The sequence below is a fragment of the Melospiza melodia genome, chromosome 10, assembly GCF_035770615.1.
Source record: "Melospiza melodia melodia isolate bMelMel2 chromosome 10, bMelMel2.pri, whole genome shotgun sequence".
In the NCBI taxonomy this organism is placed as follows: domain Eukaryota; kingdom Metazoa; phylum Chordata; class Aves; order Passeriformes; family Passerellidae; genus Melospiza; species Melospiza melodia.
In genome coordinates, this window is record NC_086203.1 from 11,979,175 (window position 1) to 11,994,468 (window position 15,294).

A 15,294-nucleotide genomic window follows, 5' to 3' on the forward strand; every position below is an offset into this window, starting at 1 on the left:
ATCCTGCGCCCGGGCAGCGACCGAGGGCTCCGCAGCACCGCGGGACCGGGACCGCGTGTGGGCCGGCACGGCACGGCACGGCACGGCACGGCCCGGGGTGGTGGCACCGCCACACACTGGGGACCGGCGGCCCGAACGGGTGTGCCGGGGCAGCGACCGGGCCCGGGGCAGCGACGGATCCCCGCTCGGTGCTGCCGGCCCGGGTGTGCCGGGGCAGCGATCCCTGCACGGAGCCGTCACAGCCCGGCCGCGGGCGGGGCCGGGCCGGGCAGGCAGGGGCGGTCCCGGAGCGGATCCGGCGCGGACCCGGGGCCAGGCGGGGCGGGCCGGGCAGGGGCGGTCCCGGCGCGGTAACGGGGCCGGCCAGGGGCGGTCCCGGTGCGGATCCGGGCGGAGCGGGGCGGTCCCGGCGCGGTAACGGGGCCGGGCAGGGGCGGTCCCGGTGCGGATCCGGGCGGAGCGGGGCGGTCCCGATGCGGTAACGGGGCCGGGCAGGGGCGGTCCCGGTGCGGATCCGGGCGGAGCGGGGCGGTCCCGGCGCGGTAACGGGGCCGGGCAGGGGCGGTCCCGGTGCGGGGCCGCGGCGGGCGCTGGGCTGCGCAGAGCCGGCTGCCCTCGGCCGCAGCGCGCCCCGCCATGCCCGGAGTGGCCGCGCTGGGCGCCGGCCCCGACCCCGAGGAGAGCTACGACTTCCTCTTCAAGCTGGTGCTGATCGGCGACGCCAGCGTGGGCAAGACCTGCCTGGTGCAGCGCTTCAAGACCGGGGCCTTCTCCGAGCGCCAGGGCAGCACCATCGGCGTGGACTTCACCATGAAGAGCCTGGAGATCCAGGGCAAGCGGGTGAAGGTGAGGGCGCTGGGCCCCCGGGCTGCTCCGGGCCGGGCCCGGGCCGCCATCCCCGGCTGCCCGCGGGGACCCGGGCGGCGCCGAGCGCGCCCAGGGCCGGGCCGGGCCGGGCCGGTTCCGCCCAGAGCCGGACAAGCCCTGGCTGAGCCCGGCCGCGGCAGCCGCAGCCGCAGCGCTCTCTGCTCAGGCTCCTTTCTAGGGTGTTTACAAGGCAGAAGAAAGCTCAGCTGGGCTGCCGTGTTTCCAGAAAGGGATGTGGAACTGGCAGATTGAGAGAAGGTTCTTAAATTAGGCATGCTATTATCTTAAGACACTGTTTACAGGGTGTCACAGGAAGTGCCGGTTTCACGGTTCTTCAATAAACTCTAAATTTGACATCTGCTTTTTTTTCTTTTTTTTTTTTCTTTTTTTTTTCTTTTTTTTTTTTTTTTTTTTTTTTTTGGTTATGCTGGAGGAAATCAGCTGGTTGTTAGGGCTAGAAAGAGCCCAGGACAGGTATCCCATGGATCTATCCTCAGATTCTCAGTAGCACAGATTTCTGCAACTGTTTTTACCCTCTGAGCGCAGGAGTGCAAGTGAACAGTGGGGAGAAAATGTTTAAAGCATTTAGGGTTTATAGGAGATAAACTATATAAATAGGTTATATAGTTTTTAGTGAAAGTTATGAATATAGTAGATTAGTCCCTTCACCATCCGCTCCAGAATGGGGTTCTGCAGCTATCCTTATCCCCAGTAGGACTAAAAAGCATTTAATTCAGTCACTGCCTGGAGGAAGATGACGGAATTGTAAAGCTTTTGGTGACACACAAATGCAGTGATGCAGTGAAGTTTTGGCCTGTGTTTACCAAAGTAGGTGTCAAAGTCCTCTGTTGTTTTTTTTCATGTAAATTATCTTTGAGGATTGAGGTGAGAAAAGTGCAGAAAACAGAAATGAAGGCATTTTTAAGGAAAAGAGAGGGATTAGCAGTGGCCATGCCCTGCAGCAGTGTTTATTTCCTTGTTAGTGTCACACCTTTCCCTGTCACACCTGCCTGGGGAGCTGAAGAACAAACTCAGGTTTTCTGTTTGAGCTGGCGGTGCCTCTCCCACCCTTCCTGGCAATGAGGAGTGGGGCTTCTCCTTTAAGGTGGAAATCTGCCTCTGTTTAAATGCCGGGCATACAGAGAGTGACAATTGTGTCTGTTCCTGGTGCCAGGCACTGCAGGAGTGCCCCAGGAACCCAGCCAGAACTTCCCAGGTGTGCATTTTCATATTGTCACTGCTTACACATGGTATTTCAGTATTAGCAGCCTGGCTGTAACAAATCCTGAATTATTTCTAAGTGTTTTACCAAAAACAAGGCAGGAAGTTCAAGGTCTTGAAGCTTTGTTTGGGCTGTTCTGTCCTTCCACTTAGAAAAAAAATGAGGAATGCAGATATTGAAGAAGAGTATTTTAAGTGTTACTTTAGGGAAATTAATCCAACATTTGCTGATTGACCTTACAGATACTTTTGTCAGCTGCTGGGTCAGGGACACAGCCTGAAAATGAAAGCATTTGCTTGGGGGGGTTTTTTTGTTTGGTCAGTTAAGATGTGGGGTGTGTGTGATGTTTAAATCAGAGTTTTCCAGTTGGATTGAGATTTCAGAGCAGCCCATCTAACCTGGGTTAGCTTTGCTCAGCATGCTCTTGGAATCAAGAAATAAAGAAGCATTTCCTTGCGCTTTTTTGAGCTCCCTTCCACACTCTGCTTGCACTTCTTGCCTCACAAAAACAGGCCAGGTAATTGTCTGCTGCTTTGGTTTCCTTAGGGGTTTATGCTGCTTCAGACAGTAATTGTTTTCTATTTAGCAAATGGTGCAGGAATGAGATAATTCCTGTTGTTGTAATGTTTTAGAGGCTCATCTTAAGAAATTCCTTCAAAACGAAGTGTCTACAAAAACTTGTCCCCCCTCCCCAGTGGCCTGAACTTCATTTTTAGTCTGGCTAAGGGTAGCACTGCAACCCAACACTTATTTTGAGATTGAAACAAACAATTTAGGTTAAATGTGCCTCTCTTCAAACTTCAGATGTTCCTGTCACTGTTACATAACATTTCTGAAACATTTGGAACCCAAGGATTTTAGGTCTCACTTTCTTTTGATGTGGAGTGTTGGTTTGTTTTTGTTTGTTTTGGTGGTTTTTTTGTTTTTGTTTTTGTTTTTTTTTTGTTTTTTTTTTGATAAGGGAAAAGATGCCTGTTGGAATACTGAAGATTAAGGTGCTGCAAATAACTTTTTTTTTTTTTAATTATTTATGAAACTTGAGGCTTTCCTTGCACCTTGCAGCTGTTTTCTTTCAAGTGTCTCACGTGGAGTTCCACACACTGCTGGAGCTGACTAAACTTCATATAGAAAGAGATCAGCTTTGTGAAATGTCTGCAGGCTGTCTTCATTTACAGAAATGTTCCAGTACATGCTGTTTGAAATTGTGGCATACTGCTTTCTCTAAAAGCAGATTTCTCTGAATCCTAGAGTGCAGACTGTAGTGCCTAAAAGTTGGTCTTGTTAATCACTTAATGCATAGTGATTAAAGTCCTATTGATAAAATAATTACTTGTTCTTTGAGTGGTAGAAAAAAATCTGGCAAACAGAACAAAAACGTTTTATAACTGTTATGTCACTGTAAGAAAAGATATTTATAAAATGCTGGAACCAACATTTTACATAATGATAGGCAAGGACATTCCTAAGTCCAAGTCCATAAATCATGGTTAGTAATAACAAAAGTATTTTTCTTTTGATGAATTACCTCCTGTGAGCTAATTAATTGCCTTTAATGCCTACTTTATGCTGTCAGTTCATAGTGTTTTACATAAAGTGTTTTTTCCTCTATCCCACAGTTTTTCTCCCTCAGTATAACTTTCAGAAAGTAGCAGGAGAGAAGAACAGTTGCGAACACGTTCCTTTTACAGCAAATATTTCTTTATTTGAAGAGGTATTTAAATGAAGAAATACCATTGCACTTTTTCATTTACAGGCTTTTTCAGCTCATATGTTACCAAGATTATTTGTTTTGATTCAGGCCTCATGGCTGTGAACTGCATCCCTTTCAGAATGACCCAAAATATATTTTCTGTCATGATCTGGCCAAATTGCCACTAATACAGAATTGTGTCTAGTTAAGTGTCCTGTCTCCTGACTGGGGATTTAATGACTTTGCTGCACAGATAAAAGCAGAGCTATTGGAAGCAATATTCTTTGATATCCAGAGGAAAATGTAGCTCTCTGTCAACTCCTTTCACACTCATAACCTGCATTCCCAAAAAAGAGGGATTCCTCATTCTCTGAAAATAGTGTAGGGAAACATTTGAATGGTGCAGTTTATCCTCCCTGCTCTATGAATATCACTTTAAATTGAAATACAGTGCCACAGAGATGTTGCTTTTGGCAGAAACTGCCTGGATTAAGTTGCAAGGCTGTTTCAGTAAATGTTTTTAGGAGCAAGTGTTGTGATTTGCCAGCCTACAGGAATGTATGTTTTTGTTTGCCATTTGAGATGACAGGACTCAGACACAGCTGGTTAAGAGTCATTTAGCACAGTCTTTAGATCCAGTTTCACTGCTGGGAAATTTTATGGAATTTAGCTGCAAAAGTGACATTTCTATTTTTGCAAAGGAAGGTGTCAGCTGGAGGATGCACTTAGTCATTATTTATGCTGCTCCACAAGCACAAACACACCTGAACTGTGGTACTTTAGAAGAATCAGGAAAGTACTTAATAAATTATGTAGGAAGTAAGGGAGGGAGAAATTATTTACTGTGTCTTGGGGCCATCTGTTAAGCATTAACCTTTGATAAAGAATATGTTGATCAATGCAGGAGCAGCCACTTTGGCCACATTTGATAATGGTCATTTACTGTGCTCTTTGGCCAACCTGCCACTCACATCCTCAGCATTTTCTCTGTCCCTGTAGTTCAAAATCTGCTTTCTGTAAGCCTGAGCAGACACATCCCAGGATGATCTTCCAGGGAACCTCCATGAATTTTACCACCTTCTCTTTTCCTCTTACATCCAGCTGAAACACTCCTTGCCCCAGAATTTTTCTGGGGTCTCTCACTGTCCTTTGTGTGCCACCATGAGGAGTGTGGCTGTCCAAAAAGTTCCAAGCTGAGAGGAGACCAAAACAACCAGCTTTGCGAGTAAATGAGTATTCAGTGGTGAAACAATTAACATTTGTGAGTAATTGAGTATTCAGTAGGTGAAACAATTAGGGAAACAATGAGAAAGGTGGCTCCTTTAGTCTGCCATATTCCTTCTGCACAAGGAGTATTTATTCCCTGCTCTCTTCTGTTCCTAGCAGTGGTCCCCCTGCCACCAATCTCTGATTTCATAGGTGTTTCTAATTAGTAGTTTCAAATGAGTTTAGCACAATTCTCCAGCAATCCCAGCTTCTCTCACACCAAAGGAGTTGCCAAAGTAATTACAAAATCAGGAACAGCTTTAAAAGGTTACTGAGTGACAGATGTGGCTGCCATCATGTTATTTACAAAGCTGAAGCATTTAAATTAACCATAAGAAATTAAATATTAAGTATTATCAAGTAATAATTAAACATTATTAATTAGTGGTATTAATTATTACTAAAATATTAAATTGTTTTAATTACATTTTATTTATTTTAATAAATAATATAAAAATTAATAATTATGATGTCATTTACAACATACATCATACACTTGTACAATACAAAAGAATACATGAGCAAATCTTTATTATTAACCTGTGGCTAGTACAGTTCTTTTGGTATTTAACTTTTAACTTAAACTGAGGGACTTAGGAATGAGAAATACTATGACTACTTTTTTTTTTTTTAAAGAGTTTTCAGTTGTTATTTTTTATCAAGAGTTATGTGCTTGTAAATATAGTTTAACAGAAATACTATATAAAACTTTTTCTGTGCACAAGCTGGTTAAGGTTATAGTTGTGATTGGTATTTTTTTATAGTTGTCATGGTTCTTTTTCAGTAGAATTCTGTGAAATTTATCTCTGTAGATATGCTGGAGAAAATAGTGTTTACTTAGGATCAGAACTGGTATTTTTGTAATTACTTAAATTATATTTTTAACCATGTATCGGACTGATTAATGTTACATGAAAATATTTTTCTTAGAATTTTCTAGAGATGCTGTCGAGCAAACTAGCTGTATTTTTCCTTTAGAAATACAATTTGCTTTATATTAAGTGATCTGGTTCGTAATACCTCCTTGCTGTGTCCATAGTGTGTGTTCTTAATGCCAGAAGACATTATTCAAATTACAAACAATGTGCCCAGACAAGGTTTTCAAGCTTCCAAACTGGAGGGGGGGTTGTTCTTAGCTCAGTCACTCTGCACTTTTATTTACAGCACAGAAAAAGTGTAAGCCAAAACAATTTTATTTCTCAATTCAAGTGTTTCCAATTTGTCTGTGTGCACAGAATCCCTCGGGCCCTTCCCAAGAGTTGGGTAATCATCTTTAGCCTTTTCTAGCACTTGACCTAATCAGGTGCTGAGATTTAACCAGCACAAAGGGCTGGTGGGAGACCTGAGAGCAGAGATCACCATAAACCTGCCCCCAGTTTCCTGCTCCCTGCTAATTGCTGCTGCCTGCTCTGCACCATTATCTGTTTCATTAATAATCATTTGCTTTGGGCCTTTCTGAGTCCATTACAGTCCTTCCCCTGCCCTGAGAGTTCCTTTTTGCTGGGGTGGATTCCCTCTCAGCTGCACATATATCAGCTGGATCTGAGTGCTTGCTTAGCACAGGAAATTGAGATCTTATCAGCACAGCCTTTTCCAGAGGGAAATTTGCTGCTCAGAGCTGCAGCACCGTCAGAAGATACACAGAAAACACTGCTGTGCAAAAGAAATAAAAGGAAAAATGGTTCCATATTGTTTGGTATAAAATAGCTCTGGCACATTGTGTTAAGTTGTTGACAACCTTCAGAATAAGGAGATTCAGAGGGAGGGGAAACCATAAATAAAAAGTCCATGCCATGGGAGGATTCAAAACCCCAGCAGTATTTGCTTATGTCCTGGTTCAGTGGAGATGCAGAATACAAGGAATGGCACAAAAAGACAGGCAGTGGTCTCCCATTTATCAGCTGGGGATAGAGAAGTGAAAGTGCAGCAGAACATAAATTTATAGCAGGAAGTTCTTTCATTTCAGTGTGACTATATTGAAGCCAAGAGCTTTGGAAGATTCAGAAAGGATTAGAGATTTATACTGAGGATGAGGGCATCCACAGTTACTTTGGATTAGAAGATCCTGGAATATAAGCCATCATGTTCCAGGACATCAGACAACCTATAAAACAATGGGATTTATGAAGAACTTCCCTATGAGCAGCATGCTGTTTTTGTCCACTCTGAATTACTTCGTTTCTTCCTCTGGGACATCTTGTACTGGGAACTCCAACTCTGATACCAAACTCATAATTCTTATGCTGCTGGATTTAGGCAAAAGTACTTAACCAATAATTTCTTCCTGCCCAGTTGTAATGTGTGTTTTACCACCCAGAAAAGGGCAGGTGATGACACTGACAGAACCTTCACCGACTTTGTTGGGACCTAGGATTGCTTGCATTTTGTTGACACACTCTTTTATCTACATTCCTTTCATTGTCTGATATTTCCTTCTAAAGCAGCCTCAGTGCTCTCAGATTATGTGACCACATCCTGCTCCCTTTGTTCCTGCCCTGCACAACTGGCAGAGCCACAGAAGGTGTGGTGGCCAAAACCTGTGTGCAGTGTCAGTGACACGGCAGGTGACCTTGGCTGCAGGCTGGCACCCCGTTCTGCTGCCAAGGGTGGCAAAGGGCTGGGCTGGGCACACCAGAGAGCTCCAAAATCTGCCAGGAAACCAGGGTCCCAAGTGATGCAGGGACAAACTCTGAGCAGCCAAGCTCTCAGCATAGATTTTATATATATATATATATATATATATATATATATATATATATATATATATATGTATGTATGTATATGTATATATATATGTAGTTATATATATGTATATATATGTGTAGTTATTATATATATGTATATATATGTGTAGTTATTATATATATATATATAAGTGTAGTTATTGTATATATGTCTGTATCAAGGTTCTCAAGCATATGTTCTCATCCTTTACATCATGTACAAGAGGCTAGATGAACACAGGGCTAGAGTGCATTGCCCAGACAGGAGATTTGGATCAAGGCTCTTGGATCGAGTCCTGTCCCTTGGCTGAGGAGAGCAGCTGCCTTGTGTCGCTGTGTGTCACTGTAGCAATGTATCTGAACCACTCAGACTGCCGTGTGCACCAGCCATCCCCCTTGTAACTGTTACCAGAATTTTCTTAGGGCCCTCTAGAATTCATCAAGGTTACTAGGACATAAACCGTGCTAAAATAGTAGTGAAGAAGCTAAGTAACTGAGTTCCAAGACCACAAGAAAGAGCAGAGAGCTGTGAGCCACTGGGCTGTGACCAGTCCCATCTTCAGAGAGGTGCATGCAGAGCATGTGGACAGGCAAAGGCACTGATAGGAAATGTGTGATCAGGGTGTGCAGCAGGGTTAGTGCATAAAGCAAACAATGCATGGCTTCTGCTTAATCATAGTGGTCACTTGTCCAGGAGTGCTGAGTTCCCCACGTGTCCCTGTGTGTCCTTGTGTGTGGTTATTAATTATTGTGGGGTTATGAGGGTCCCCAGGATGAGGTGAGAGATGAATCCGACTCCATATTTCTTAGAAGGCTGATATTCTATTCTATTCTATTCTATTCTATTCTATTCTATTCTATTCTATTCTATTCTATTCTATTCTATTCTATTCTATTCTATTCTATTCTATTCCTGCACTAAGGAAAGAGAAAGGAGACATCAGAAGGCTGGCAAAGAATGATAATAAAATCCCCTGACAGACCAGAGTCCTGACACAGCTGGACTGGGATTGGTCATTAATTAAAAACAATTCACATGGGACCAATCAAAGATGTTGGTAAAGCAACCTCCAAACCACATTCCAAGCAGTCAGATCATTATTGTTCACATTTCTGAGGGTTCTCAGGAGAAGAGTCCTGGCAAAGGGATTTTTCATAAAAAATGACAGTGACATGTGTGCTCTGTGTGACCCTGCTGTGTCCCCCAGCTGCAGATCTGGGACACGGCGGGCCAGGAGCGCTTCAGGACCATCACGCAGAGTTATTACCGCAGCGCCAACGGGGCCATCCTGGCCTACGACATCAGCAAGAGGGGCTCCTTCCTGTCCATCCCTCGCTGGATCGAGGATGTCAGGAAGTATGCTGGCTCCAACATCGTGCAGCTGCTCATCGGTGAGTTGGGAATGCCCCTGCTTGTGCAGTGTGGCCTCAGGTTCTGGTTCTGCTTGGATTGAGGTGTGTGCAATAACCCGACTGGAAATTTTACCAAAGGAGCTGATTCACTGGAGCAGGGGTGTTTGCTTTGCTCGACTTCTTTGAATCCTTTGCATCTCATTTTATGGAGAACTGGGATGCCCAGGATTTCCCAGTTCTGAAGCACAGCTCCTGTGGACTTCCCTTCCCTTCCCTTCCCTTCCCTTCCCTTCCCTTCCCTTCCCTTCCCTTCCCTTCCCTTCCCTTCCCTTCCCTTCCCTTCCCTTCCCTTCCCTTCCCTTCCCTTCCCTTCCCTTCCCATGTGTTTTGGTGAGTTGGAGCACACACCCACTTGAGCAGACAGGGAATTTTGGAAGGACTTTGGGGCAATCAGAGTTTGTCAGTTCTTTGCTAGAAGTTCTGCTTTCCAGCCCAAAAAGTTTTGGGCTGAGTTTTGGACTCAGATGTGGCTCTTGGGGCCTGCAGAGCTGCTAATACAAGAGCAGAACCATTCTGGATTTCCTTAGGAATCAGCAGACAGCTGCTGTTTTCACAGAATGGTTTTAACTTCCGTTTCTAGCCTGTTCCCTTCTGTTAGGGTCTACAGGCACCACTCTTTGGTTACTTTTCCTGTTCTTTATGGGTAACACAGAAATAGATGTTGGAAAGGGCTGGGGAGGTTGTCCAGTCCAGGCTCCTGCTCACAGAGTCAGGCTGGTCAGGGCCTTTTCAGTCACATTTTGAAAATCTACAGAATGGAAATTCTTCATCTTCCTTGGGCAGCCAAGCCCCTCCTGCCAAGCCCTTCCTGTGGCACAAACAAGCAGATACAAATCCCTGTGTTGTTCCCTTTCCCTCCAGGAAACAAGTCTGACCTAAGTGACCTTAGAGAGGTTCAGCTGGAGGAAGCCCAGAGCCTGGCTGAACGCTATGACAACATCATCTGTGCCATAGAGACCTCAGCAAAGGACTCCAGCAACGTGGAGGAGGCCTTTGTGAAGATGGCCACCGAGCTGATGATGAGGCATGGAGGGCCCATGTTCAGTGAGAAGAACACTGACAGCATCAAGCTTGACAGCAAAGACGTTGTGGAAGGCTGGGGGTGTGGTTGCTGATAAGAGCTAGCTGATATCCCTAACTTTACTGGAGTTTAGATGGTGCTTCACCCTAATGCTGAGTAGCATGGTAGCCATATTCTCCTCCTCCTCCTCCTGTGAAACCAGCAATTTTGTAGAAGTTAGACACAATCCTGTTTGCTTTAGTGTCTTATTTTTAAAAAGGGACTTTGGAGAGGTGGTCCTAAAAGTCAAACCCTCTGAAAAACCTATTCAACATTTGTCCCCACGGTTTTATTTTCTGTAACCTTCATACGAGTTACAAAAAGGAGGAAATTACTTTGAACTTGGTGTTTTGGGGTGGGAAAATGTTTGGCTGGGGAAGAGACTGATGCAAACCCAAAGGTCTGAGCATTTAGCATGGCACTGTGGCAAAGGAGGTCACTTTTGGAGCAGGGAGTCTTTACAGTGTCTCTGCAAATGCTCAGCACTCCAGCAGTGACCAGGCAGTGTCAGTGTCTGATAATGGTATTTCAAGGGCCAGAAGAGCCAAGATTTTGATTTCAGGACCAAATAGCAGTCTATGGATTGCTAGCTGCTGTTGGAGCAGGCCCAGGTGGGGGAGCTTCTCTCGGGTTTTGTCACCATTTGAAGTTTTAACAGAAAGCAAAACCAGCCTGAGCACTGTCACTGGAGCAGGGGGGTGATTTAAAGCAGCCTTGAGGAGAGGGAAGATGCATTTCATTTGCCTGTTGTTTGCACAGTGGTAGCTCCTCTTTCCAGGTGGAAGCATCACTGAGATTTTGCCCTCAGGTCTCATCATTTCATTCCACAACTCAAGCCCTGCACCATGGAAGCAGGAGCTGGAGAAGCCCTGACCTGGCTGTAGCCAAGATCTCCTGCCATGTGCCTGGTGGTCAAACACAGGGTTCATTCTGTCAGGCATTTGGTGTTACATCACCAGAGTGCATCAGTGGCACAAGTGGATTTGATTTTTTTGTTGGTTTTGTTTTTTAAACCATCTCTTTAAATACTGCATGGGCATATAATGGGAAAGAAGACCTCAGAATAGCTGAGAACTGCATGAGTGCAGAGAGACCAGTGTCTTTTTGAGTGATTCCCTCCCAGCTTTGTACCCAAATGTTCCCCTCTCCCTATCACAAGTTACCACTTGCTTTTCATTTCTCTAGAACACTCAGCAGGAAAAATCTTTCATAGTGGATCAAAAGTCTACATAAAATAAAACAAATTTCATAATGCTGTTCTTTCAGCTGCAGCTCTGTAGAGTCCCTTGTAGATGTAGCTGAGGTACTGATGGATTCCTCTGCAGTTTCACTCTCAGGCACCTTACAAAAGTGGATTTGCAAAGAGAGCAGGAGCAGCAATATTTTTAAACTCTGCAGAGGTGTTCAGGTATGGCAAGGGAGTTTTGCAATCCTGATAATTGGAAGGAGTCACTTTCAAGAAGCACCATTTGAAGGGAATGTCTTGTCTCTTCGAAAAATCCAGGTCAGAAAGGACTTGAATTGTTTTGCTGTGAGGGCTGCACCAGTTCAGTCATCCAGCATATCCAGTGTCATGAAAACTAGGAAGATTTAGGAAAGGGCTAAAGGATACCAATTTTAATCCTATTCATCTTCCTGTAGCAAATATTGAACCAATCTCTGCTCTTACTGGTTTTTTAAACTGTGAGGTAGTTAACTGAGGAGTGATGTGTGCTTTGTAGCCTGTTTGCTTCTGTCTAAGGGGTTAGTTTTTAAATTTTATAGCTGTGAGAATGAAAAGGCCTTAAATTTTTCCAACCAGTATAGTTTTCACAATTCTGGTATTTTCTGCAGAAGGGCAGGCTGAGCCGCAGTACTTGGTAGTGCTTTTGGATGGTTTTCCAGGATATTCCTGCTTCCAAAGACAGTAGGCAATAAATGCCCAGTTAGGCAGTTGGGAATTTCAAATTGGGAATGAGAATGGGAATTTTCCAAGCCCTGGAGCTGTTGGTGTATTCCCTGTGTTTGCTCTCAGCAGAAGCTGTGAAGTCAGTCCAGGCTCAAACTGAGTGCTGGTGGCTGCTTTTGCTGCTGTGAGGCCCCTCAGGCACAGAATATTTGCAGACATTTGATTTTCTGTCATGACCCATTGCAGTTTGTACCTGCGGGTCGTGGCCCTGCAGTTCTGCAGGAGCTGGGACCCCCAGATGAGCTCAGCCCCACTTCCTGCAGCATCAGTGCCAAATTATTCACTGCTGAGAAAAACCCACTTGCATTTGAGAGCAGTATTGCTGCTTCTCAGACTGAAATCCATAGTTTACATAGCAACTCATCCTAAAACTGGAACAAGAAGCAAAATGAACATAAATCCTGCTTCCAGTGCAGCCAGTGAGTGATTGTGTTTTTACAGTAGATGAAGAACTGAGGAATTATTGATCCATTTTCTTCTTTTTGAGGTTTGTTTAGTGAATAAGTAGAATTAGACCAGGCACTACACTTTTCATTACAATTTGCCTGGATTTATCTCTTAAACTAGGCTTGAAGGGTGAGGCTCTGCCTGCAGGTCAGTCTGGTTCACTCAGAAAATGTGCAATACAGCAGCAGAGATTTGTTTGCTGTACTTTGAATGAAGGCACCAATTCCAATTCATTTTCAGTTTCCTGCAGAAAACTAGAACCATGGCTTTAAATCAGTTTTGTCTTTTAACTCTTGGCTCTTCTGTCTTGTAACAAGTGGAGTACAAGTTTGCATGCCCTCCTAACTGAACAAAAGAAATAGAAGAAGACTTGGTTTATTTTTAATTTTTTTTCAGAAGAAACCCAACGACCTGGTTTATTTATTAGATTAGCAGCTGGTGGTGCTTGGGCTGTCAGTAGTTAAAGTTTATTTTCATTACCATACCGTTCCTTTGTTCACTGCCCACCAGGCTGGGAGCTCCTTGGCCAGAAATAAACAGAAAATGTGGAGATTTTCAGTGCTCTGCTGAAGGTTTTATCAAACCTGGAACTCTCACCCAGCCATGGAATTCAGGAATTAGGTTGGTTTAACTCCATTAATCCTATTGAAACCAAAAGGGTACCTGGGTGGAGAGGGTGAGGAGCAATAAACCTGTGATTTATGGGTGAAAAGCTGAGTTTCACCTCTGAGGGTACAAATGGGCACTGATGTACATCAAGTGAATAATTCAGTAGTGCTTGCTCAGAGTTCACAGCACCAACATTTGCCAGGAAATCTGTTTACTGCCAGTTGAACATTAACAAGGCTATGGTGCAGTAATTGCTTTTAAGCAGATCCCCTTGGCTGATCATGTATTTGCATTAGTATTTATCATTTCTTTTTGGCAGGACCAAAGTGTGCAAAAATATTACAGAAGCACAGGAGGGGACATTGATCTCTGCCTTGTAGCACTTGGGAGTGGAATGCAGAGGCAGATACTGAAATGAAATCATCAGCAGAATGTGGTTCCCAGGAGCCTTTGTTACCCTTTGTATTGATTTTAAGCTCATTTTATCTCCAGTTTCTCGTCCAGTCCATCATCATGGATGGAACTTGTACAAATATTTATAATTACATCAATATAAAACCAAATGTCAGCCCAGAAACCTGCAAATGTTTGCTTTGCAAAGCAAAATTTGAGTAAAATGAGAATACTGAAGAACAGAGGAGAAGTCTGATGATTTTCTTACTCTCACTGTACTGGCAAGCAGGTTTTTCAGGGGGAAAAATCCAAATGAAGCCCAGCTAAAACCACTAATAGCTCTCCTGTTAGCTAATGCTGATAGATTTCCAAGAACTTCACCAAAAGTGGAACTTTTGCTTTTTTTGGGTTCCTGGGGTGTCATATGTGAAAACAAGGGTTTGGGGGATTGTCCTTTGGACATGGCATGCAAACTTGTCCTGGAAACTTGAAGACATTTTTTACAAGTGAGCCAGGAGCTGAGAAGGTCCTGACCTTTAAAGGAGCAGAATTCACACAGCCAGAAAGCTGCAGGCAGAGGCCTCCCAGTGTCTTCAAAAGCATCTCGGTACCTTTGCAAATAAAGCACAAATCTTGTGTGGAAGTGGTTTTGCACTAAAGGGAAATAATTATCAGAGAAAAAAAATCATTAATGTGAAAGGCAGAGCATCTTGATTATTCTGCATTTTTCATGTTCATTTCCTAGTTCAATGCTGTGCATAAGTAAGATTTTTTTCCCTTTATAAATGATATTGAAATAGATAAAGTGTGAAAAGTAGTTTGATACTTGACAAAATAAATGCTTTCTTAGGAGAGTGATAATATTGATGAGGAGAATAACTTTGCTGATAGGGTTTGGTGGTGCAGTGTCAGGGATTCCCCACAGAGTTGTGTTGGAATGATGTGAGACACAAAAACCATTCCCCAAAACAGGGGAAGCCAGTGGGGGACACCAGACCCTGTCCTGCTTGCCAGAAAATACAGGCTGGTACTGAGCAGAAGGTGAATTTAGTTCTTTGTAACTGTTTTTTAAAGATTTCTGTTTCAGATTTCTGCTGGGCAGATGTGCTCTGTGCTGTCAGGCAGATTTTCCCTCTCCTGTGCCTCGCTCGCTGAGATCCGCCAGGTGAAATCCCCACGAGTGCAGAGCAGGGAGCATCCCGGCCAGTCTGGCTCACACACACCTCTGGGGGGGAAGGAAAAAATCTCTAATTCATATTGAATTCATTCACTGCATTCCAAAATTATTTGAGGGGTTTGGGTGATAACAGTGTTAAAATGGTTCTGCATTTTCTGGGACAAATCTGTTGCTTCTCAAGGTTTCTTCGAGAGATGCAGGCTGTACATTTCTAATCATCAGTAACTGTTTTGCTTTTAAACTTTCTTATCTCAATACTGACTAAATGATTTGGAATTTGAGGAGACAAGGGAGCAAGCTTGCATACTACAGTAATTTTTTATACTTTACCTTCATCTATTTATGAATTTATTATGAAAAGTATTTTTAAACATGAAACCTGCTTTTGTTGTGAATTTTAGCAAAGTAGTGGATACATTGTACTGTGTATCATTAAAAAAGGTTTAATTAAAGTAAACATTTGGCAATTAATACCTTTT

At 43.9% G+C, this 15,294-nt stretch overlaps 1 protein-coding gene across 2 annotated transcripts; it reads left to right on the forward strand.

Moving 5' to 3' along the window:
• The first annotated feature begins 615 nt into the window (after positions 1-615).
• Positions 616-15,286, forward strand: RAB43 (RAB43, member RAS oncogene family). Of its 2 annotated transcripts, none has more exons than XM_063164379.1 (3): positions 616-846; positions 8,977-9,160; positions 10,043-15,286. In XM_063164379.1, the coding sequence occupies exons 1-3, from the start codon at positions 637-639 to the stop codon at positions 10,294-10,296; spliced, it is 648 nt and encodes a 215-aa protein (XP_063020449.1). In that variant the 5' UTR covers positions 616-636; the 3' UTR covers positions 10,297-15,286. The 2 variants fall into 2 exon arrangements, with proteins under 2 accessions (XP_063020449.1, XP_063020450.1); XM_063164380.1 differs by having other exon boundaries at positions 8,983-9,160.
• Positions 15,287-15,294: the final 8 nt, after the last annotated feature.